Genomic DNA, 22,864 nt, shown 5'->3' with positions numbered 1-22,864 from the left:
ATGCGTGTGCCTGTGCTCAGAAACAGCTCCCTTTAAGTTGGTTTAGACAAGCAGTGGCCTGACCGAAAAAACTCAGAAATCGAAAAAAAGAAATGCCATTTTGTTTTCTGAATAGCCTTGAGATAAGCAGTATCCAGCAAAAGAGTGAGAAGTTTGAGGGTATTACAAATACCTCTTAGAGCGCAGAAGCCTATACTGTACAAATCAATGGGGGCAATAGCCACGTACAGCAGTGTCATTTTAAGAAGGAAGTCAGATGTGAAATTGTAAAATCGCAAAGCCCTTCTGACTATGTCCTGGCCCCATAACATTCACACAAAAATAATTTCTAAATGGCGATGGCTATCGCATGCTTCACACCCTATGCGTTCATTGTGGTGAGAAGAAAATAAAAGACATATTTATTTGCACTTTTAATTTACGCCCATTTATAGATTGGTTTAAATATTGCAAACGTTACAGCTCATCACAAGGTGTGATTCTTTGGAAGAGCTAGCCAAGGTAAACCAGCTTTAGCTGCACGCTTCATGTGTTTTTCCTGTTCAATTGGCTGTGAATGCATTCGCATTACTCTTGCATGCCAAACTTATACCCTACCAAAACAAGAGACACGTCGGGAACATCGATATGCATTAATATCAATATGTTGTTTCTGTTCAGACCTCTGTTTGTTTTCTGTAATCAATGAGGGCCGCAAATCACTGAAGAAGGGTTATCAGATTTAGTAGATTAAACAAGAGAAATGTAATACATTTAAATTAGTCAGGTGAAATTCTATATAAAGGACATGAAAGACATTTCTTCGTCAGTCAAAGAATCAACCACATTAATCTTGTTCCATATACAAACAGACATACATCCATAAATACACATATGCTTTGTATCATCCTGAAACTCTCTCTCTCTCTCTCTCTCTCTCTCTCTCTCTCTCTCTCTCTCTCTCTTTCACACACTCTGTCTCTCTTCCTTCCCACACGCACATTCACACACACACTCACACACAGACACAAACACAGACATAGACACACACACACACACACCCACACACACACACACACACACACACACACACACACACACACACACACACACACACACACACTCATGGTTCTGCTTGTCTATTCTCTGAATATTCATCCCATTTTTCCCCATCATCCGCAGCCCTACTAATCACAGTCACTTCCCCTTTAATCACAGGGCTCTAATTAGGTCCTAATAAACCATTTTGCCATCCTCTCTGAGCGCCTCAGTGTCACTCACACATCAAACCATGAAATACTGCATTAAGGAGGCTGTCAGCCTCAAAGAACAACCGCCTCCAGTGGTACTGATACGGATACTGCAGGCCCACCCTCTTACACTAATTGAAATTATCGAAAAGCTCCTCACACATGCAACACTTGGCCATGTCTGAAACCATGGCTTGAAGTACGGCAGTCAAAAAAAAAACAGAGGGAAAAGACGATGACTATTCCAGAATGGAGGCTCTGCTGGGCTCTGTGATATTGTGTAATTGTTTAAACCTGAGTGGATATGGCATCAGGCCTTGCGCATGCCAGGTTCTGCCAAAAAGAAGAAGGAAAAAATTTAAAAAAGAAACAGGAGGCTGCTCCCTCCTCCATCGCTGCTTTCTCCTCCGTTCTAATTCAGTCCAGCAACACTGGCTCAGAGGAAAGCCTCAATGGTTGCATGTTCCTCCTGGTGCTCCAGTGTTGGGGATGAGGATCACTGACCACAAGTTGATAATGATGACTGTTTAATTAGAAGCCTTTCTCTGGGCCGCAGCCCAGCTCCTCCACCCTGCAGATGGTGACCAATGCATTTAGCTCTGGTGCTGAGGACGAGGAGGGCGGACGCACCTCCCAGCTCCACCCTTTTAACCAGCGACATAAAGCCTGCTCCCCTGGCTGCCACCAAACCGCAACCATAGGCCTCTGCCTGCATATATATACGCACGCCACTCTTTGACGGACATATGTTTCAGTAAACTGGTTACTGTGTAAGGGTATCTTTGTGTAGCACGTGTTGAATTTGTTTTGATATTAAAAAGACGATATGAAGACGTATCCAAATCCTGTAAAAACATCACCATCTTAGACATTGGATGTCTTTATAGGTTTATGAAATTCACTATATCTTCAAGATGTCTGGGGATTTAAAACTGTGCCAGATATTTTTTTGTTTCTTGTCTGTAGTGCAGAGGATCTCACCCGTCTCTCCAGATATTAAGGGGCAGCTGTCTTTTAACGGCATAAATCACTCTGCCAATCATACCTCCTCACAGGGGTGTGTGTGTGTGTGTGTGTGCGAATGCGTGCGTATAGGGGTGTGTGTGTGTGTGTGTGTGTGTGTGTGTGTGTGTGTGTGTGTGTGTGTGTGTGTGTGTGTGTGTGTGTGTGTGTGTGTGAGCATGTGTGAGCATGTGTGTTTGTGCATGCTTTACTTGAGTGTATCTTAGCATGTGTTCCTGTATATGTGTGTGAGCATATGTGTGCGCTTGTGTGTGCATGTGTATGCATGTGTGCGTGTGTGTGTGTGTGTGTGTGTGTGTGTGTGTGTGTGTGTGTGTGTGTGTGTGTGTGTGTGTGTGTGTGTGTGTGTGTGTGTGTGTGTGTGTGTGTGTGTGTGTGTGCATATGGTTATCATGTGGTGGATGGCGTGTGCCAGGGTGGCTGTCCCGTAGAATTGTCAAAGAGGCTCATGGGAGATCCCTGACGGAGCCAAACCACAAGCCCTCTCTATCATTTCAGCCGTTCGTCCTTTTTTGGGCTCATTCAAAAAAAAAAAAAATACTGTAGACCATACGCTTGTGGGTTTCTCTTGGGTTTATTTTATTCTGTCTTTTTGTTGCTGATGTTGTTGATTATCTGTTATCTGCATATTTATTTTGTTTACAAATGATAAAACTAGCAACTCGCAGAATTTAGTGCATTTCCATGCACGGCATTATAGAAATAATTGTCCTTTGAAACATTTTAGCGTTTATTGAGGGAAATGCGCTCATGTGTCAGATTAAATTGTCGTTGCACCAATGCCGCCTTAAGACCAATACTTCTCTCTCTAAGATACAGAACAACAAAGAAGAACACTGATACAAACAAAGAGTCTTGCAAATGATGAAAACAATCTTCTGGATTCATTCTGCTAAATAAATGTTTTACAATGACGTGAAGCGTCATCCAAGTGATGTTTTCTATAAAATACATACATGTATTGATGGAAAATACCTGGTTTTGGTTTACTTCATCAGAGTTCTAACCACACAATTCTTTTGCTCACTTTGACTTATTTGGCAAAGCCCATTTTCCACACAAAAACTGTTGAGAGCCGAATTTTTGGCTGAACACAACCTTTCCTTTCCATTTAATTTCCCTGCCTGATGCAGACGTCACAGCAGCTGTTCCATAATGCTAGCACATGAACTGTCCACGTTTCCATTGCACTGGGCTAATGCTAAATAACTAGCGGTTAGCATACTGGAAGAATGTTTCAAATAAATAAATGCGTAATGCTACTTGCTAATACTTAGTGTGACAATCCGTGATAGTGTAAAATGTCTGGTGAAACCTTTGTCGTCATAAATCGTAGTGCGGCATTATGTTAGAATCTTCACTGAACCCAATGGCTCTTTGATAATGATGTCACGACATTCAAAAAGCCTTCCAATCAACACAAAAACAACACCAGAATTGCTTGCACATATTCCCTGATCCTGCATGCATACACACCGGCATGTAGACGCTAACACTCAGTTTGATGTGAGCACAAGGAACACACACACATCGCAAACACACACACACTTAGTCGCCATATCTAATCTGCTAAAAGTAATTTGCCAACCAAGCGGCTTCCGGCTGGACGGAGAGGTGAGGAGGAGCCCAGATTGTCTGGCGGAGTCACAGCCATGGAACATATTTTACATCTCATGTCAGATCAGGCTGGCAGATACCAGGCGAGCTGTCAGCCTCTACCAACTGGCTAATGTCTAATTGTTGGGCGTCCACGGTGAATGGGGACGTATGAAAGGGCGCTGGGAAATGGCTCTGCTCTGCTCTGGAATTCACAGAGGCACCGTGAAGAATTTCTGCTTCAATAACAAATTTAAGCGCTGAATTTATATCATATTTGCCGGCGACCTTTGAAGCTGTTTGGTTTAACGGCATTGGCTTGTGATCATCTGCGTTGCAACCAAAATCATTAATTCTAGCTTGACGCATTAATTCAAAACTAAATAGATATGCTTTCTATGAGATGGAATCAATTCGAATACAAACAAAGCTATTTTTAAACAAATGGAAATCCTCCATTTACTTTATGACTATGTGTATCACATTGTTGTGTATGCTATATACATGTAATACGTGTTGTAATACATGTGTGATGGCTAGAGATCACTCACACTCTACTGCCAATGTAAATCCAAATGTGTTATTTCATGGAATCCCTTTGTGCTTCCCCCCAAGCCGGCTGGCCCATGGGAAGTCTGATCCAATAACAATTGGGGGAATCACAAGGAAAGGGTTGTTCTGCAGCCTTTTGTGTGAGGGGAGCAAAACGGCCCACATTACACTAATCTCTTTTCCCTCGTTTGCTCACAAGACACAGAGTCAGATCTTCAGAGCTTCTCTAACTCCACGAGGACGACATCACAAAGGGCCATCCTACAATCCAATAAGGAGCCGTTGACCTCGGCCTCCGGCTTCGTAATGTGGTTAGTTGACAACAAGGTCGCTTAGGGAGAAATACATGGAATGTGCATCAGGAAAATGTGCACTTTCCCATCGGTTCGTGCCCTGGTTAAGTGAGGTGGTGTGGGTAGATAAATAGTCAAACTGGGAAAATATTAACACAGTTTTTGATCAGGTTGAGGTTCAGAGAAACGGATTGCCACGTACACTTGCTGTCCTTGAAATGGGTTTGATAGACTTGCAAAGGCCATGCAAACGAGAATTATCTAGTGGTATGTGTGTGTCTACGGTAAATGTTATGCGTGGGATGTGTGTGTGAGCAAAAGTGTCTGCGTGCGTGAGTGCGTGCGTGCATGTGTGTGTATGAGGATGTGTGTGTTTTTGTGTGTTTGTGACATGAGCGTGTGTGTCATGAGCATTTGTGCATGTGCATGCGTGTGCATGTGCGCGCGCGTGTGTGTGTGTGTGTGTGTGTGTGTGTGTGTGTGTGTGTGTGTGTGTGTGTGTGTGTGTGTGTGTGTGTGTGTGTGTGTGTGTGTGTGTGTGTGTGTGTGTGTATGAACATGTGAAAGAACTCAAAATCCACCACATTTTAATTACTGCCCGGCTTTACTGTGAGGTCCTTTGATATGGAAATAGGGGCAACCATCTTCACACGGGCATGGTACAAATCTTCATTTGATTCATAAAAACAATGAGCCCGACTAATTCATCCACCTGATTACAGTTGCAGACCTGTGTCAAACGCACGCGGCCACCAAGACCCTGCCAATTAATTCTACATATAAATGTGTGATCTCAAAAAAAAAAAGGGAAAGAAAAATAATTCAATAGAGGCTATTTACCATATCCAGGACTGTTGCATTTTGAAGTCCAACTTAATTATGCACAACTATGCTATGGACTAAAGAAAATGACCAATTATTCTGAGAAAAACATATTTAGTGGGCGAGTGAATGGTACAGATCAAAATGGGCCACTTACGGCGACGTGTGCAATTATAATTTTTCAATGAAGAAATGCATATTCAAATGTGAGTGTGCTTCTTTTCTTCTAATGACTTAATGTCAGCAGTACAGATAAAGCAGACGGACAGAAGGAGGTCGACCGCACAGTAAAACAATCCTCTTATAAAACACATACGGAACTGTTCCCTAATCCATTACAGTAGATTAACCAAAGGAAAAATAATTACGAAAGGAAAATTGGTAAATATTAAATGTGCCTTTGAATCAAATGGCATCAAATGAAACACTCAAAGCATAACTAAATGTATGATGTGAATACGGACCTCATGCACAAACCCTGATAATCCTCAAATCCAATTGATTCCTTCATGTCCCTGACAAACGGAGGGGGGGGGGGGGGGGGGGGGGGTCAGGGTGGAGGCTGCTAGGATGGGAACAGAGCAGAGGCAGAGTGGAGGTGCTCTGGATTTCCCATTGTCTGACACTGATGCCTGACTGAGACTTTCCTTCAATACTTTTAATGACGCTCATCTTTTGATATGTGTTTTCTTCCTCTGACGAGATGGCTGCATTCAAAGGAGCAGGAAGGTTGTTTTTTATTTCACACAAGGTTCTTCTCAGAGACTGTGTGTGGAACGACATTCATGCTTCCGCGATATGACGCATTTCCAAGTGAAGACAGATACCAAGGAGGGAATTTAGAAAGGAGGGATCTGAGAGAGGTTTATTGATCCTTTTGGGATTTGATTCGCAACGGCAGGAGAACTAAGAGGACGGTCCAAAATGCATGTCTGCTGTGCTCGGTACCACACACAAATACACACATGCTCGCACGCTCACATACACTTCTTTTTTTTGAGGCAGACACACACTCAAACACCGTGTGTTAAGTCAAACACGCACACACACACACAAACAATCTCACTGTCATTCACAGACACACACATACACAAACACAGAGGACATGAGCTGTCAAAATAAAGAGTCCATGTCTGTTTCAGGTTAGAGAATCATCAATTGGGATATTTTATGACGTCTTGATATGATGAAACGTTTTCTCTCGGAAAAACTCTCTCTCGCACTTGCTCACTTGAAAACACAATTGGTCTAGGATAAAAATAAAAAAGAACTACAGATTCCTCGTCCAGGACCATAAAGCAGTTCAAACTCGAATGGCAAGAGTGCAGGATCGCCAAATGAGGGATTCAGTGACGACACGGCTGCGTTCCCAGCTGATCATTGTTCCACTGGGCCGTTACCTCAAACAACGTAACACTTAACAAAGACAGATGCCAAGACATGTGCTTCCACATTTAGTATCTCCGTCATTCCCCCTCCCCCCTCCCCCCAGCACCTTAACCAGACCTGCTGTTGTTTACCTCCTCGCGTCTTGTTGATCATGAGGTCTGCTCTTACTGCTCCACATGCCCCCACTGGCTGGAGGAGACCGGGAGGCTTGCCTGGTACCTCAGCCCCCTCCGGCCCCCCTATTCACTGTTGCTCTTTGCCTGCCTGCCTGCCAGGGGGAGGGGATAGTGGTGGGGGTGGGGGGGGTCTGAGGAATAACTACATGATAGACTGAGGCGGCTGAAGAGATCTAATACATGTCCGGGACCACCTCTTTTGATTTTGACATTTTTTCAATCAAAGCAGACGCCAGGGACAATACGCTATTCCCAACAAGGCACTTACAAAAGCATACACAAAAACACACACCCACACCCACACCCACACACACCGTTGCAACCGTTTTCCGGAAAATATATAATATGAAGCATGGTATATTTGTAGTAGGTTCAGAATATTCTAATTATTTTCATGAGAATAATTATTTTGAGTATGTTTTTTTAATATATTTATAAATGTCCAACATGATATCTAACTGTGAGATACATTTTCAGAGCCAGAAGAATATCATAACACACTCCTCTGTTGTAGGTTTTACTATAGCAGAACAAAAAAGTATTTCACTGCACAAATCAAAACGTTCACGTTCTATATAGGCCTATATAAAAAACAATATTCAAACAAATCTCTTTATGATTTTTTCTTTAGTTACTACAAATCTGTATGTATCTATATGAACGTCTGCAGTCTGACCTTGATTAAACCTTCAAATAAATTTCAAATTTGTGGGCTATCTTGTGTTTCATGACAAATTATTAATCATCTTTCTTGACAGAAAAGAATATTGAATCGGCATAGTGAAAACTATGGGGTTCATTACAAACGCATACCTTTACGTTTAAAAGTATACGTTTAGATGGGTTATATTGGACACCTATAGGCTACGCTGCGTGATTTGACAAGGAAACCTAAAATCATCTCACTTCAAAAACCGCAACTGATTTCACAATTGTAAATAATAAGCGCAGTAAATGGGGACACGTGGCTGGTTATTTTCTCAAGCGGAGTCTGACCACAGTCAACGAGATGAGGCGTAATGATAAATACTTGAACTTACTGGCACATGCGTCCGCAAGCCTCTCTATTCAGGTCCAATCCGGAACTTTGCTCAGCTGCAAAAGTCACCACGAGATCCACTTGCAGAGAATCCTAAACAAAAAAAGAGGTACAATATTTGTCAGGTCAAATGTAAAGTAACTGTCTTAATCCAAACGAAATCCAAATGAAAAAAAATCACGGAGCTAAGCTCAAAAAAGCACAGCGCATATAAAATAAAAACGTAAGGATTACATTTTCACTCATGAAGCCTCAATACGAAAAGGTGAAGAGTTGCTAAAAGCAACATGGCCCTAATAAATGAGCAGGGTTTCAATCGAGGACGGCAGTGGGTGTATGATATATATAGCGATCAAATGCTTCAAACACTTTCAGTTAAACTCTAAAGTGGTCGAAGAAATGATGGAAAAAACATTTTATTTTTTTGATTAATGATTGCTCAAACGGGCTTTGAAACATGCAAGTCACAGCGTGTGCAGTCGCGTCATCAATAGTCGGGTCATCATCAATAGACTTAATTGCCAATTTTCCCCTCTTACTTTTTTTTAACAGTGGCGTGCTGCGCTGCGCCGCCAGAGACGCGCTCCTATAGAGCGGGACAGGGCGAGCGTCCCTGTATAGCAGCCGGGACAATGTGCTGAATGGACAGTCTAATTATACATGTGCCATTTAGACTTCCATCGGTCTCCAGTACCACCTTACCTTATGAGGGAACTTGCGCTCACAGCTAACAGCAACTGTTCAAAACAAAATACCATTACGATATCAACTTTACTGCGACATACGAACGAGCGGCGGATTGTTTTCCCACTCCGTTGAGTTTGTGCGTGTGTGTGTGTGTGTGTGTGTGTGTGTGTGTGTGTGTGTGCGTGTGTGTGTTTGCGTGCGTGCGTGATTATGTGTGCGTGCGTGATTGTGTGCGTGTGTGTGTGTGTGTGTGTGTGTGTGTGTGTGTGTGTGTGTGTGTGTGTGTGTGTGTGTGTGGGTACGCGTGTTCGTGTTCGTGTGTGTGTGTGTGTGGGGGGGGGGGGGGGGGGGGGATAACACGACGTGTTATTAAACGCTATTAACAAACGCCCTACTCTCTAATTAGGAGATTTTATTAGGATGTCTAAACATGCCAGAGGTTTAAAAACAATTGTTAGATGCTTATAAACATATTTTTTCCCCAGATATAGTCAGCCCCTAGGCCTACATCCAAGTTCATTGCTGATTATATTATTTATATAATTATTATCATTATTATTTGGTATAATTATTGTCATTTTATTTTGATTAAAATGTCAAAAAGGATATTCTTCTGTCGCAACTTTAATGTTAAATATTTTATTATCGTTTTCATCATATGTATTATTTTTTGTAATTGTAGGCCTATCAGTGTATGTTAGAAGACCAAAAAAAGAATAGGGTTTATTGCGCAAGACACAAGTGGAGCTCGCTGTGTCTTCCTCTGTGCAGACTTCTCTGCGAACCGTCCGTGTCGGAAGACAAGTTCATTTAAAAGTTTAGACGAGGGAACATAAATTATCCCTCCTAATTGGTGTATATATATATATATATATATATATATATATATATATATATATATATATATATATATATATATATATATATATATATATGTGTTTGGTATAACCACAACAGGTCTGTTCATTTCAGGACAACTAGTTTGTTAAAGCCTATTTTTATGCATGTGCGACTCTACTGAAGCACGATATAGCCTATTAAACTTTTCGAAGTTCTTCTCCTGATATCCTACATGCGGGTGTGGGATATGGACTCCTCACTACATTGACAAGCGTCTTGATTGTTGGGGTATAATTTATCGCTCTCGCATTCTTCTAAGGTCAAGTCGCCTAACCCTCCAGAGAAAGTTGGGGACGAGCACATTCCTACGGCTAAATGGGGACAAAAGTGCTCGGGTCTGACATTTCCAGAATGTACCCCCTTTGTCCGGCAAAAGACGCGAGCAGGGGTTAACGCAAATACAACCAGATACACCGATACAAATAATTGAAGGAAGATTCAAACATCCTGGTAAAACCACCCCCTATCCTGGAGGCATCCAGGGAGAGGGTAATGCACATGAACGTCACTCTCTAGATGAATACCGCATTTGGACCCCAAATAAGTACCCAACCAACCGTGGAAAGTCAATGGACATCTCAGGGGGTACATTAAAGGCTGTCAACACGTTTTCTAAAGTAATGACAATATGTCCGCAATGTTAACTATTGCTATTTAAAAAAACATAGCTGACACGGGATGTGACATGTTGGGTCACGCAGTGAAGTTACAGTACAAAAGTATAGCCCTCTCGTTCCGTGCGCAGAGGATTCATTAAGCGCACAACTTTGTTTTGCAGACATCCCCCCCCATCCCGTCACAATCACTACTAAGTTCACGTTAAATAAAGTAAGAGTTGGCGCGTCTTTGGTTTATTACGGTAGGCTATACAAGAGTTCCAAGAGTAGGCTATAAAAGATGTAAAGTTAAATTGCGCCGCTCGAGCGTCGCGTTTGCTCCTGTTCCCGTGAGAGCGGACGCGCTAAATAATAAAAAATGTCCTTTTAGATCTGACATTCTGTCGTAGGCTCACCTGTTAAGTTCTCACAACTGGCTTCTACTTTCGCTCCAATCACCCCGACATCAAGTGCGCTCAACAACCGAGGCATTCACTGACACCACGCTAGCCCCTAGTGAACTCCCGGTAAACACGGAGCTGTTGTTAAAGTAGCCGAGAGAGAGAGACACTTTACCTTGAAGACTTGGTGTGTTGGAAAAGAGGGGGGTGAAAGCAGGTCCTTGCTTCTGCGTTATCCCGCCGTTTTAAAAACTACTTTTGCAGGAAAAGGTTCAGCTGCGCTATCTGTTGAGCGGAAACTAAAGTGTGTTTACACGGGAGCGCGAGAAGGGTATCCCGCTCTTCCTCGTGGAGTTCAGCTGTCAAACTGCGACTATCTTTTGTTGTTATCTGTTCTTTATCTCATCCCTCTCGCTAGGCTAAGACAAGAGAAGACGACGGTTAGAGCTGTCAATCTTGGCAATCAATGCGAGCAGCCATGTCGCAAGTATTCAAAGCATTTCCCGTCGTGCAACATCAGAAAGTGAGTGGCCGAGGCATTGATCTGAGGAAGGCAAAGAGGCAGGACTCCCCCCCACCCCCTTCTGCCCCCTCCCTCCCACATGAGATGCGCACGAGCAAGCGAGCGAGAGAGATAGAGCTAAATGGAGAGAGAGAGAGAGAGAGAGAGAGAGAGAGAGAGAGAGAGAGAGAGAGAGAGAGAGAGAGAGAGAGAGAGAGAGAGAGAGAGAGAGAGAGAGAGAGAGAGAGAGAGAGAGAGAGAGAGAGAGAGAGAGAGAGAGAGAGAGAGAGAGAGAGAGAGAGAGAGAGAGAGAGAGAGAGAGAGAGAGAGAGAGAGAGAGAGAGAGAGAGAGAGAGAGAGAGAGAGAGAGAGAGAGAGAGAGAGAGAGAGAGAGAGAGAGATCAGAACTACATTGAAGACAGTGGAGGCGTTTGTTGCCGCGCACAATTGACGTGCTATAATAGGTTAAGTGTGCTTAGATGTCCATCAGTCAGTCAACACGAAGGTTATGAAGTTTATGATGTCAAGTTATTTCAGGATCTAGACACTATTGTCATTATATGTCTTTTAAGACAGTGTTACAAATATAAGAGTTTGCTCCATCACTTGAGTTTAAGAGAGTGTGAAAACCAAAAAGAGCAAGGACATAGATTTCATTTTGATGTTCATTTATTTTATTTTATATATATGAGAATGTCACATTTGACGTAGGAATTTATTCATCTGAAAATATTTTATTGCGCATCAGGCAATATGGTTCAGTTTCCACGAAGGTATGTCGTCTTGTTTTTAAGGAGATACAACAAAACAGGATTTGTTCAAAAAAAATATTATTCAAATTATCGACATTTCCTTCCTTAAATTATAAGCAAAGAGCTCCTTCTCGATTTAGAAGGTTTCAAAAATGTATTTTAATGCATTTGTTTTCTAGAATAAAAAGGCCTTTTTTTTCATTTCGCACCCTGTAATGTTAGAAAACTGTAAAAGATTTTCTAATTTGAATATCGTTCATCTACTCGCTATAATAACCCATTGATTCACTATATTAAATTGATTTAAATCGACCCTACCGTAGCCTATATTTTTTATATTGAAAAAAAAATGATATTTAGTATAGAAATGAATTGACCAGTAGACTTGTGTACGAAAGGTCGACAATAAAGAGCCACTATATTATGATTCATGAAATTCTATCTGCCGGAACAGGTGAATAGGCTATTAGACTGTCAATAAAACATTTGCACAAACGAAACAGGAACAGTCCTATAGGGAATACTGGTGGGGCTTTAGAATATCCTATACTTTGTTTGTTCTGTACTCTGAAATGACATTAAAGACCCGGCTGCCGACAAAGGTGACCCACAGGTTGCACTCCGATGATCAGAAGAAGAAAAAAAAAACGTGTGTGTAGCCTAATGCCTTGCTGATCCGCGGGTTAAATTGGGCTTAGCTCAAAAGTCAATCGCGAAATCTTCAATAACCCTGCCTTTAAAGAAGGGGAAACACATTGGCAAAAACAACGCTGCATTTCTAGACGAATTTCTGAACGGACAGTATAAGAGCAGGTAAACATGCTATTTTTTTGACAACCCACATTTCGACAATTTTAAAAGTCTTTCTTTCCCAAATAGTATATAAATAAAAGCATATATAGCAGCATATTACTTACAAAGAGAGGAGATAGCTTAAGAACTCAGTGAGTTCTCTGAAGTCATATGATGCTGGAAGGTGGGGAGGAGAAGCGAGGAGCGCTAGAGGAGTAAAGTGGAGAGGGAGAGAGTGAATTGTCCGCACATCTGATGCACATCACACTCAGCGCTGCGATGACTCTTGTGTAGAAACACACTAACTGCGCAAGACAATTTATTCATCAACAACAATTATTTTTAAAATGAGAAGAAATAAAGAAAGATCTTCTTTTCACCAACGACCCAAAACATCACCTCATATCCCCGAACAATACTTTAAACATGAGTCCCGGGGGAAAAACGAGACTAAAATCATAGAAAATAAATCACCTCTATAGTAGACTACCTTTATAATTTTGGAATCGCACATATTTGGGGTGAGGTACGAACCTCCCTGAAATGAGGGATAGCTTTAAGCAGGGAAGGGCATTTGATGACCCATATTGGATTTTGGTTGGAGTTCAGCCTTCACCTGTGTGGCGGAATGAACCCATCCGCGTGTTGCATGTGTCTCATGCGCCACCTTTTGGAGACTTTGGGAAATATTATCAGAAATGTTCAACGCGCGTGTACGCGCGTGTCCCCTAGTTCTAAACTCAATACATGTGTTTCTTGGAAAATAAAATAGCTTTACTTGACCTTAAATGAATAATGACAATAAAGGTATTTGTATCTCTATTCGACTATTATTGTCATGTACTTTTTCAAACATAAAAACTAGGCTTTACCTTCTCTCTTATTCTACAGTCATCTTATTGATGCATTGGGAAAAAAAAAAAAATATATATATATATATATATATATTCCAACCCTGCCTCTCAAGTCTAGGCTATATTTCTGCACTGGAGCTTTGTACGAAAGATTTTTAAATAAAAAAATAGGTCTGTCTATTCAAATTGAAAGTGTTCCTTTATCTCTGGATTAACAAACCCCAAGTCATGGCAGAGGGTCAGAGGATCCAGTATAACTATTAGTCATGACCGCATCAGAGTCCCAACATGTAATAGTTAACACACGGGACCCCCGATCTGCACATCTAAAACCCCTTCCGAGCACTTATATATAAAATAGACCTCTAATGGAAATCCCACTCTGTATTCTCCCACCAAAAGTCAATTACACAAGCGTGGGTCATGTGGACAACCATAGGACACTGTGTCTGGTTAGTTCCAGGATATTTGCATATGCGATGAGTCTTTGATGCATCTGGAAATCATCCTCCAAGTCTAGACCATAAATATTTGAAAAGGATAGCGCATTAAAAAAAAATCAACATTTTTGTTACATTAAATTAACATGTGTTCTTCTCCTGCTCTGCATTGTTAATTTGCTAACAGGCAGTGACTGTCTGTGGCCACACTCAAAGGTCAAAGATTAGTCATGGGAGACATGTTGAGATGGCCTTGAATTGTCCCATGGAATTGTATAATTTGATTGTATTCTAACAATTAAATTGTAATAAGAAAAAAAAAAAAGAATTCCCAATCCAAGCCTTGAATGGTCTATTCACAATACAAAACAATTTAACAATAGTTCTGTGGTTTTGATCAATGTCAAATGCGTCAGAATTGTAAGCCTAACGCTAACCAGGTTTGGGCGAACCCAAAAGGTTTTCGATGGGGCAGTGGGGTGCTTTTCTCCATCTTATTTGGAGACCCCCCCAAAAGCCAGGTATAATTCTGAAACTTGTCCCACCCATATAGAAATGATAACTGTGCCACTGTCTGGTTTACTGTATGTAATCACTGCTAGGGTTTACTGTCTGTTACTAGTAAAGCTTATATGTGAGGAAAATAAATTACAATCTGTACTTGGTTTTAGAATATTAGGGATTATGATGATCAGGAGGTCACCTGAACTAAGATATAAGTGAAAGCTATATGAACCTAGTACCATCAACTTTCATTCCATATTATTTTTACTATTCTTACAATTGGACCACCCTTAGAAGGGATTCCTTGGTACTTCATAATATCATGCATATGCGAAACCAGCAATCTAACATTTTATTATACTCATGCACTCAATTGTTCTGTCTTGTTTTATTTTCTATTGTTTTATGATTTATCAATAGAACAAAAACCTAGTCTAGTTCTTTATTTCTGAAGAACAACACATCCAAAGTGTGATACAGTCTGCCTTAAATGGTGCAGTCCATCAACTGGGAATCTTACACACACATTTCATTAGAGAGGTGAGAGCTGGTGCTGCCGGGGGTTAAGTGCCTTGCTCCAGGGCAGTGAGTAGGCAGAACATATCTGCTGCTTGGCCCCCCACTGTTTCCCCATTCAATATCTCAACATTGTTTAGTCATAGAGAGGCAACATGAGATAACTTAATCATTAATGAATGCCAAGTTATGCCATTAACTTCGAGACTATTTGCATACATGCAAATGGTCTCCGCCACCATCAGACTTGCAAAGTGGGACGCTCTGTTCTCATTAGCTGACCCCAATCTCTCACTTGTAACTCCGGATTTCATCAAAGTTTAGCAGGATCTAATATTTCCTTTCAAGTGAACAGAGAACCACTGATTAACCATGTTGAAATAAGGAGCGCAACATGCCAATTCTAATTATATAGCTTCAGCGACATTAATGGACGGCCTGTTTCAACACTACAACTACTACTTCTACACCTACTACTAGTACTACAATCGCTACTACCACTACTACTATTATTACTTTGATTCACGTTCATACATTTTCAAGGTTCTTTTACTTTCTGTAAGATAGGGCCTGCAACTTGCCTTGTTCAAAGGTGCAGTTAGGTATATTGATTATTGACTAATTTGATGAGGAATTCCCCATTACATTTTATATTGGTTCCAAATTATACAATTTTTTCAACTTCAAAAAGGCATTGCATGTTAATAAAGCAGTTTGCATCATGATGCATTATATGTTTACATTCGACGCCCATGTTGTAATTTTGTTCAATGGTCAGTCAAAATTATGGAAAATCTCCTTATTTCAAATTATGAATGGAATTCAAAATAGATTTTACTATGTTAATATTATCTATCTAAATCTTTACATGTACAAGTTGTGTATGTAAAGAAAGACTTGTATTTTTGTATCACTTATGAATGACTTTGCTCGAGGCCCTGGGGCATTGGTTAATTTACAAAGCGATTGCTTTTAAGTACAAAGAGCCCAGCTGGCTGTAGGTATTGTAAAAAGGCTTCCGTTAAAGGGACTGCTTTATTGTCTCATGCAAAACAATATGCAATTAATTGCTCAAAATGTATTTATTTTCCCTCACTGACTTTAACATGATTGTTGTATCCCATCAAATATTTCAACAGAAATTTGACACACAAGGGCAATTTGATTAAAAACTTAGAGATATTTCCAACATATTGTTTTAGGAATGTGCATAGTTTGGTTCAATGCACCACATTACTCAGTACACAGTATAATGCAGCTTTATTCCCTATTCTTTTTATAGTATGCCGACATACTGGGAAGAATATTCAGTGATTCTGAGCTCTTCAATTATTCAGCTATTCAGCATCCCATTTCTAAGGCCTTCAAAAAATGTACCATTTGTTGCGCTTGAGATAATAAAACAGCATAACATACCGTCTATAAATCAAAGTGGCTTTTGTATTGGATTCCTAAGTTGTACCATTGTAAAAGCGGACTACATTCTCCATTCCCCTGCAGTGTACAGAGGTGTGTACCATTGTGTGTTCACTGTAGTCTGGTCATCAGACATTCATAGAAATTCACTGTTTCATTGATGCAATGGAAAATAGCATCTTGGGAAATGGAGGCACTATTTTTCCTTTCTCGCTCTTCTTGGAAAAGGAGTCTTGTGTATGTTCTCTGGGTACATTCAGTGCAGTGTTGTGAACAACACAGAGCCATTAGCCATAAGGGCAGAGGGGTCAGAGCTCTCACTCACTAAAGCGTTCCATTGGTCCTCCTTGTCCTGGAGCTAGTAAACATCTGACAGCATTAACATCAAAGTCAACAAAAAAACGTGCACGATCGCTATTAAAGTGAGATATTTATATGCATATATGTTTTCACTTCCTACAAACGATTTAATGTTAACGATGCTTTCTAAGGAGGAGTGTGTTGGTGTGCATCTCCAGAAGCAAAGCGAAGCCAGTGAGTATTTAGTCAAGGATTAATGTATGAGGCCTTGATTGCATTTAACAGAACAGGACCCAATTAGCATAATAGGCCCTCTTTCATTCTCTTTGAAGTCCAGATCCTAGAATCACAAATGTACACGATGCGCCAGCCAAAACAGCCAAACGTCAATTCATGGAAATGCCACAATCCTCAGCGGAGAGTCTTGGGTGGAATTTCTTCTTCTTTTTTTTTTGCAGGAGGAGTGGAAAAACATCCCACTTTTATTGCAAAATAAGCAGAAGAGAGGATGCGATGGGTGTTGTTCAGGCACCGCGGGGGCCGGACTCCATCCCGGAGAATGGATGGAGGCTCCTACGGTGGGCACTGAGGGAGGTGCATCCGCTCTCAGGTGTCTTCAAAGCGCCGCACATGAAGGAAGGTAATTACTCTTCAATTAAAGAGATATTAGCCCACTTGGGAAGGGCACAGCCCACTCTAAGTGAAATAAGTTAGAGGCAACACATGTCCAATAACTAAGAAGCATCATCACACGCCGGGAGTGAACGGGACTAAACAATCTGGGGGTTGTTTTTTTAGTACCCCTCAAACTCCTTAAGTCAGTTTGTATTAGTGGAAATCCACTGAGTACGTGGATTGTGTTGAGCCTCGGTGCAAAAAAAATTGTAATCCTTATTTTGATTCACAAGTTCAATACCATGTAGTCTAGGGAGCTTTCTTTTACAATTGCAATGGAGACATAGTTCATGATTTAAAGATATGAATTCTTTGCTACAGACTCCAGAGGTATACCTTCTTGGTTGGAAAATGTAGACACAGAATTAAAAATGCCCTTTCAGATAGGAAAAGCTTTGAACTTAAGTAACATTTCAAAAAGACTGTTTTGAATTGAAAGTTCACCTCCTTGGAGCACGGCATTGGCTTTTCAAATAATAGAATGAAGTTTAATAGGTCAAAGCAATCAATGTGGCGTTCAAAGAGAATCCGCCAGCTATGATGAGTGTGCATTTTGTACTTTTCCTTTTGTACATGGCCAGAATGAAGATATGTTCCATTCATCAATAATATATAATGGGCTTTACAAATGTGTGTTTTTTTTATGCCAGACTTCATTAACTTTATAATTGTCAGTTCATATAAAGAACATGTTAGCAAGCTATCGAGTACAATCTATATATCAATGTATATATTTACTGACAGGTAGACAAGCATGCAGGCTGGTAGGCAGGCAGCTAGGCAGGTGGTAAGCCAGCAGGCAAGTAGGAATCCTAATTAAGTGGGCAGTCAGGCACACATGAAATTAATCAAACAAAGTAGTATAAAGATTATAGTATAAAGTGTATACTTTATAAAGTGCAAGCAAGTATTTTCAAAATAAAATACATTTAAACAAGAACATTTGGGTCGACTTAGCTCAGGAGGTAGGGCGGATAAACTTGCATCCCAAGCACCTCCTAGCAGTGTCAAGGTGTCCCTGAGCAAACACCTAACCCTAACTACTCCCGACGAGGTTATAACAAACATTTTGAGGTTGTTGGAAGCAGATGGAAGTTTAATCTAAGGACCTAAAGATGGAGTCACAGGCCCTTCACAGAAGACAACCACTGATCTAAGCTTGATCTATGATCTATTTTATTTTTTCAATAAATTCATTAATTCACTAATTTTCAGGTTTTTGTTGTTTACCTGGACTGTTGCCTTGCATGGTTGGTCAATTTATGTATGAAGTCGGTTTTGCCAAAAGTGAAATGACAGTATCCTTTATATCTATTTTAAATATAAACCAAATATGCTTCCAAATATATATATATATATATATATATATATTTTTTTTTTTTTTTTTTTTTTTTTTTTTTTTTTTTTCCCATGCAGAAGCTGGAAGGGTATAAACAGGTTTCACACTGGTCATATTTGTACAGTGAAGAGTCAACAGTCAACTTTTTTGTAGAAAAGTCTTTATTGCCTTATGAACTAAATTGCAAAAATCAATACATGTGAATGTTGAAAATAAAAGGTCTGGTGATTTAATAGTGTTAATATATTTAATAATATTCACATTTTTTATATAAATTCCCATTGTGCAAACACTTTCTCTCAGACGAAAATGTGTTAAAGGCTATTTTCATTCTGATGTAAGCAAAAATAAAAGTTCATTTTGGCAAGCTAATAAGAGACTGGCAGTGTAGACACACATCATATATTTTCAAGTGATTTGGAGTAAGAACGTCATCATAGTTTTGAAAAAAATACTATCCGCATTATACATTTGTACCTTATATTTACATTCTATAAGATGGTATCTCACGCATTCCATGTCTGAAAATAAAAGGTTCCAATCTGATATAACATCGCAAGTAAAAGTGTTTCATTTTCTTATCTCGAAAATATCCATTTGAACTGTTCTCGATTGTATCATGTACAGGTCAAAGTGCAAAAACATGTAGAAAATAGTTATGAGTTATTAACATTAGTTTTGACACCTCACTGTTTCGCAGAATGAAACAGCAGCCTTGTGGTGTTCCAGGTCTCTTTTTTGAAACTTCTGGGGGAGCGACGCTGCTGAGCTGAAATGCTGGATGCCGTCTTAAGCCACAGCGCGCAGGTTAAATGGTTTCTACTTGTCTTCTACTATGTACCAATGCAACTGTCCCAATCAAGCAAAACAAATGCTATTTCCTTCATGACCCCCGGGTTGGAATAGCACCTCATTGTCGAGAAACAGCTTGAGCTACGGGAGAAAAAGACAGAAAGTAAGAGTAAGAAAAAAATCCTTCTAACTTTCCATTCAAGTCTACCTAACAAGAAGGAACGTCTGTGTGTTTGTCTGTGGGTGCATGCATGCATGCACGTGTGTTTGTGTGCATGTGTGTTTGTTTGTCCATGTGATCAACAAGGAATATATAATGTTTAAATATTGGTTGAAATGCATTCACTGTGTAACACTGCAGAACGACACATTTATTCGATGAGGTATGGAAATGCTACTGTCAATGTTTATACAGTGTTATGGTGAACATGCACTTTGTCAACTGAAAATGTAACCAGAATTGCCAAATCAACTCAAATAAAATAAATACATAAGGGAATGAATGAAGACACACATTGAAGACTTTCCCCCATTTCTGTTTGCACTAAAGTGAACAACTTAAGAGTTTGAGCATTACTCTGTCCACAAACATTGTACTGTATAAAGCTCAATATGTTCACAACTTTCATAGTATAAAGCTTTGTTTTTTTTTAGGTCTGTTCAAGTTTACTTCATATTTTCGAATTAACTTTGACAGTAATAGCCATTTGTTACGTTGGTTTATATCACGGTGACTACGTTTGTTTCTCCATTTCTGTGGACACCAGATGTTGTTGTTGACCTGTTTACACAGAACTGTGTCATACCACCAAGAGTCATTTTAAAACCAACTGCACATTTTGGTCGACCTCTAAAAGCTGGACTGGAAATGACTTTAGGAAATCAAGCATCACCCAAACCAGATCATGCAACGATGTTGAAATAAAAAGTCAGGGATGAAAGCTACCAATTCAAGAGGCACTAACTTGTTTGGCACTTAGCCTGAAATCTTTCTATAAAGGTTTGCCTGTAAATGGTGAGGAGTTACAGAAGGTCTAGCTATTGTGCGGCAGCGCTTGAAATGCACCATAAATGAGCATTCTTGTCTGCATGTGTTCAATATAATGAATGTTGAGACACTGCACTGTATTTGTGTGGGTGTGTTTGAGTGCGTGTGTGTGTGTGTTTGTGTAAACTGTAACAGCGTGTATCAGTGTGTGAACTGGAACAGCGTGTCCCTGTATGTGTGTGTGTGTACTGTAAAGGCAGGGCCCTGAATATATGTGTGTGTGTGTGTGTGTGTGTGTGTGTGTGTGTGTGTGTGTGTGTGTGTGTGTGTGTGTGTGTGTGTGTGTGTGTGTGTGTGTGTGTGTGTGTGTGTGTGTGTGTGTGTGTGTGTCTGTCTGTGTATACTGTAACGGCGGCAAATGTCTTTTTATTGTCTGGTTGGCGTCAGGTTACAGATGGTGGGCTAATTAGTGTTGTGGAATGCAGCTGTGCCGACGAGGGAGCTGTCAAGGTGTGAAATCAAAAGGTGTCTCACTCCTTTTGTTAATTACACACAATAACGCCACGCCGCGCCGTGTTTGTTTCGTTCCCGTCTCAAACGTCCATAAATATTTTGGCAGAGCGAAACAAAAAGGAAACAGAGGAAAAAAAAAAAAAACGAGATAAATAACACAAAACAAATTGTAAACAATTATCAGTGCGGGGGTTGAGAGAGGCTGTCTGGTTGTTGATTACAGTGAGACGGCATGGGGCTGCTACCTAACCTAGATGACTTGTGAGTTGTTTACAGCGTGACGGCACAGCAGCGGGGCATGCAGATGCAGGGTGGGGAACAGAAGCAGAGGGAGCGAGGCGGCGGCGGCGCTGGGGAGAAAGAGTTGGAGGCCCCTGTGCCCGCCATTAGCACTCAGTGTCGCCATGCGGTCAGGCCTTACTTTGGAGTTCTCTGATTAGACAAACGTGTAGTGAATGCCGTTGCTTAACGGCGGGGGAGGCGCCTGAGATACGGGAGGAGCGGGAGGAGCGAGAGGGGGAAGAGGAGGAGGAGGCGGAGGAGGTGGGTGGTTAGCCGGCTGCGGGACTACAGAGGAGCAGAGAGAAGGGGGTAAAAGGAGAGACACAGATGGGACGTGTTAGACGTTAAGGTGATCGTCAGAGATACACTACCCAGGTGCTTCCAGGCCCTGTAATACAATACACACACATGATTGTAACGTTGTACTCGTAGTGATTATGTAGTAAGAAAATAACCATAGTGATGACAGTCCCACTTATAATAACGATGATATAAACGAGCGATGAAGAGGGTATATCATTATCGTTATTTGTGACAAATATCCACCCATGAACGTAAGCTCTTATTGTATTTCTATATTTAAAATGAATAAAAGCTGCTTTCACACAAAGAAATAACCAACTTCATTCATTTCAATTAAAAATCTTTTTTTTTTTTTATGTGATTCAGTATATCTTTTTATAAAGAGACATATTGTTTTTTCAAATTGTAAATAGTTTAAATTTGCAGGGAACACAGCACAGCTTCAGTGATCTCACGAACATGATCCATTGTTGTATGCACCATCCGATGATAACCATTGATTTAATCCAGTATTAAGGTATTCAGTCTAGATGCTTGATAACACGATTTCTTACTACAAAAAAATCCCTCCTGGTAGCTGTTGATTTGGTATGAGGAAACCTTTTTTTATTTTTTTATTTATAAATTGGGATAAAAAAACCAACGGGGAGAGTCTGGTGCAACATCAAACACAAGATTCTTCTCAGAATTGTACAGATAAAATACAGATTTTTCTTCTTACGAAAGATAAGTATTATTATCTACCATATAATAATATACCTCTTACTTGCACCCGAAATGCTTGTAATTATTGAAGTCTCTCATGCATAATCCCTTGGAAAAGAATCTTCTTTTTAATTCAGAGACTTGAAAGGGCACCCGCATACCTTACTCTTACACCAAAGGGAAAGAAACATCATTGAGTCAGACTCCGCTGACAAGATGCCACAAGTTATATTCTCTGACATTTCTCTACGCTGGAAATAATGTTATAATTGTTGACTTTGCTTCACTGTGCATATTAAAGCTCCTTCACATGCTTACGGCTTGAGCGATACTGTGCGTGACACTCCAGTGATGTGTGCGTGCGTAAGTGTCTAAGTGTGTGCGCGTCTGTGTGTGTGTGTGTGAGGGTAAGAGAGAAAGAGAGAGAAAAAGAATGAAACAGAGACTCGTCTGAAGATACTCCAACTCCTGCTTCTCCTGTAAAAATG

The 22,864-nt window shown here is 40.5% G+C and overlaps 2 protein-coding genes across 8 annotated transcripts in view; both read right to left on the bottom strand.

The window, feature by feature from the left end:
- Positions 1-11,264, bottom strand: part of sox6 (SRY-box transcription factor 6) — a 136,108-nt gene extending 124,844 nt beyond the window's left edge. The window contains 2 exon segments of the mRNA XM_060071485.1: positions 8,121-8,212; positions 10,879-11,264. The gene's annotated coding sequence lies outside the window, so the exon portion shown is untranslated.
- A 7,757-nt stretch (positions 11,265-19,021) lies between these two features.
- plekha7b (pleckstrin homology domain containing, family A member 7b) overlaps positions 19,022-22,864 on the bottom strand; it is a 71,414-nt gene continuing 67,571 nt past the window's right edge. For all 7 annotated transcript variants that reach the window (XM_060070575.1, XM_060070571.1, XM_060070568.1 and 4 more), the window contains 2 exons: positions 21,508-21,653; positions 19,022-19,726 (listed from right to left, as the gene is read on the bottom strand). In XM_060070575.1, coding sequence (XP_059926558.1) covers positions 21,523-21,653 — 131 coding nt within the window. In that variant the 3' untranslated portion in view covers positions 19,022-19,726; positions 21,508-21,522. The remainder of the gene's footprint in view (positions 19,727-21,507; positions 21,654-22,864) is intronic.

This window comes from Gadus macrocephalus, chromosome 14 (assembly GCF_031168955.1).
Source record: "Gadus macrocephalus chromosome 14, ASM3116895v1".
NCBI classification, from domain to species: domain Eukaryota; kingdom Metazoa; phylum Chordata; class Actinopteri; order Gadiformes; family Gadidae; genus Gadus; species Gadus macrocephalus.
This window is presented reverse-complemented; position numbering and strand designations above follow the sequence as displayed.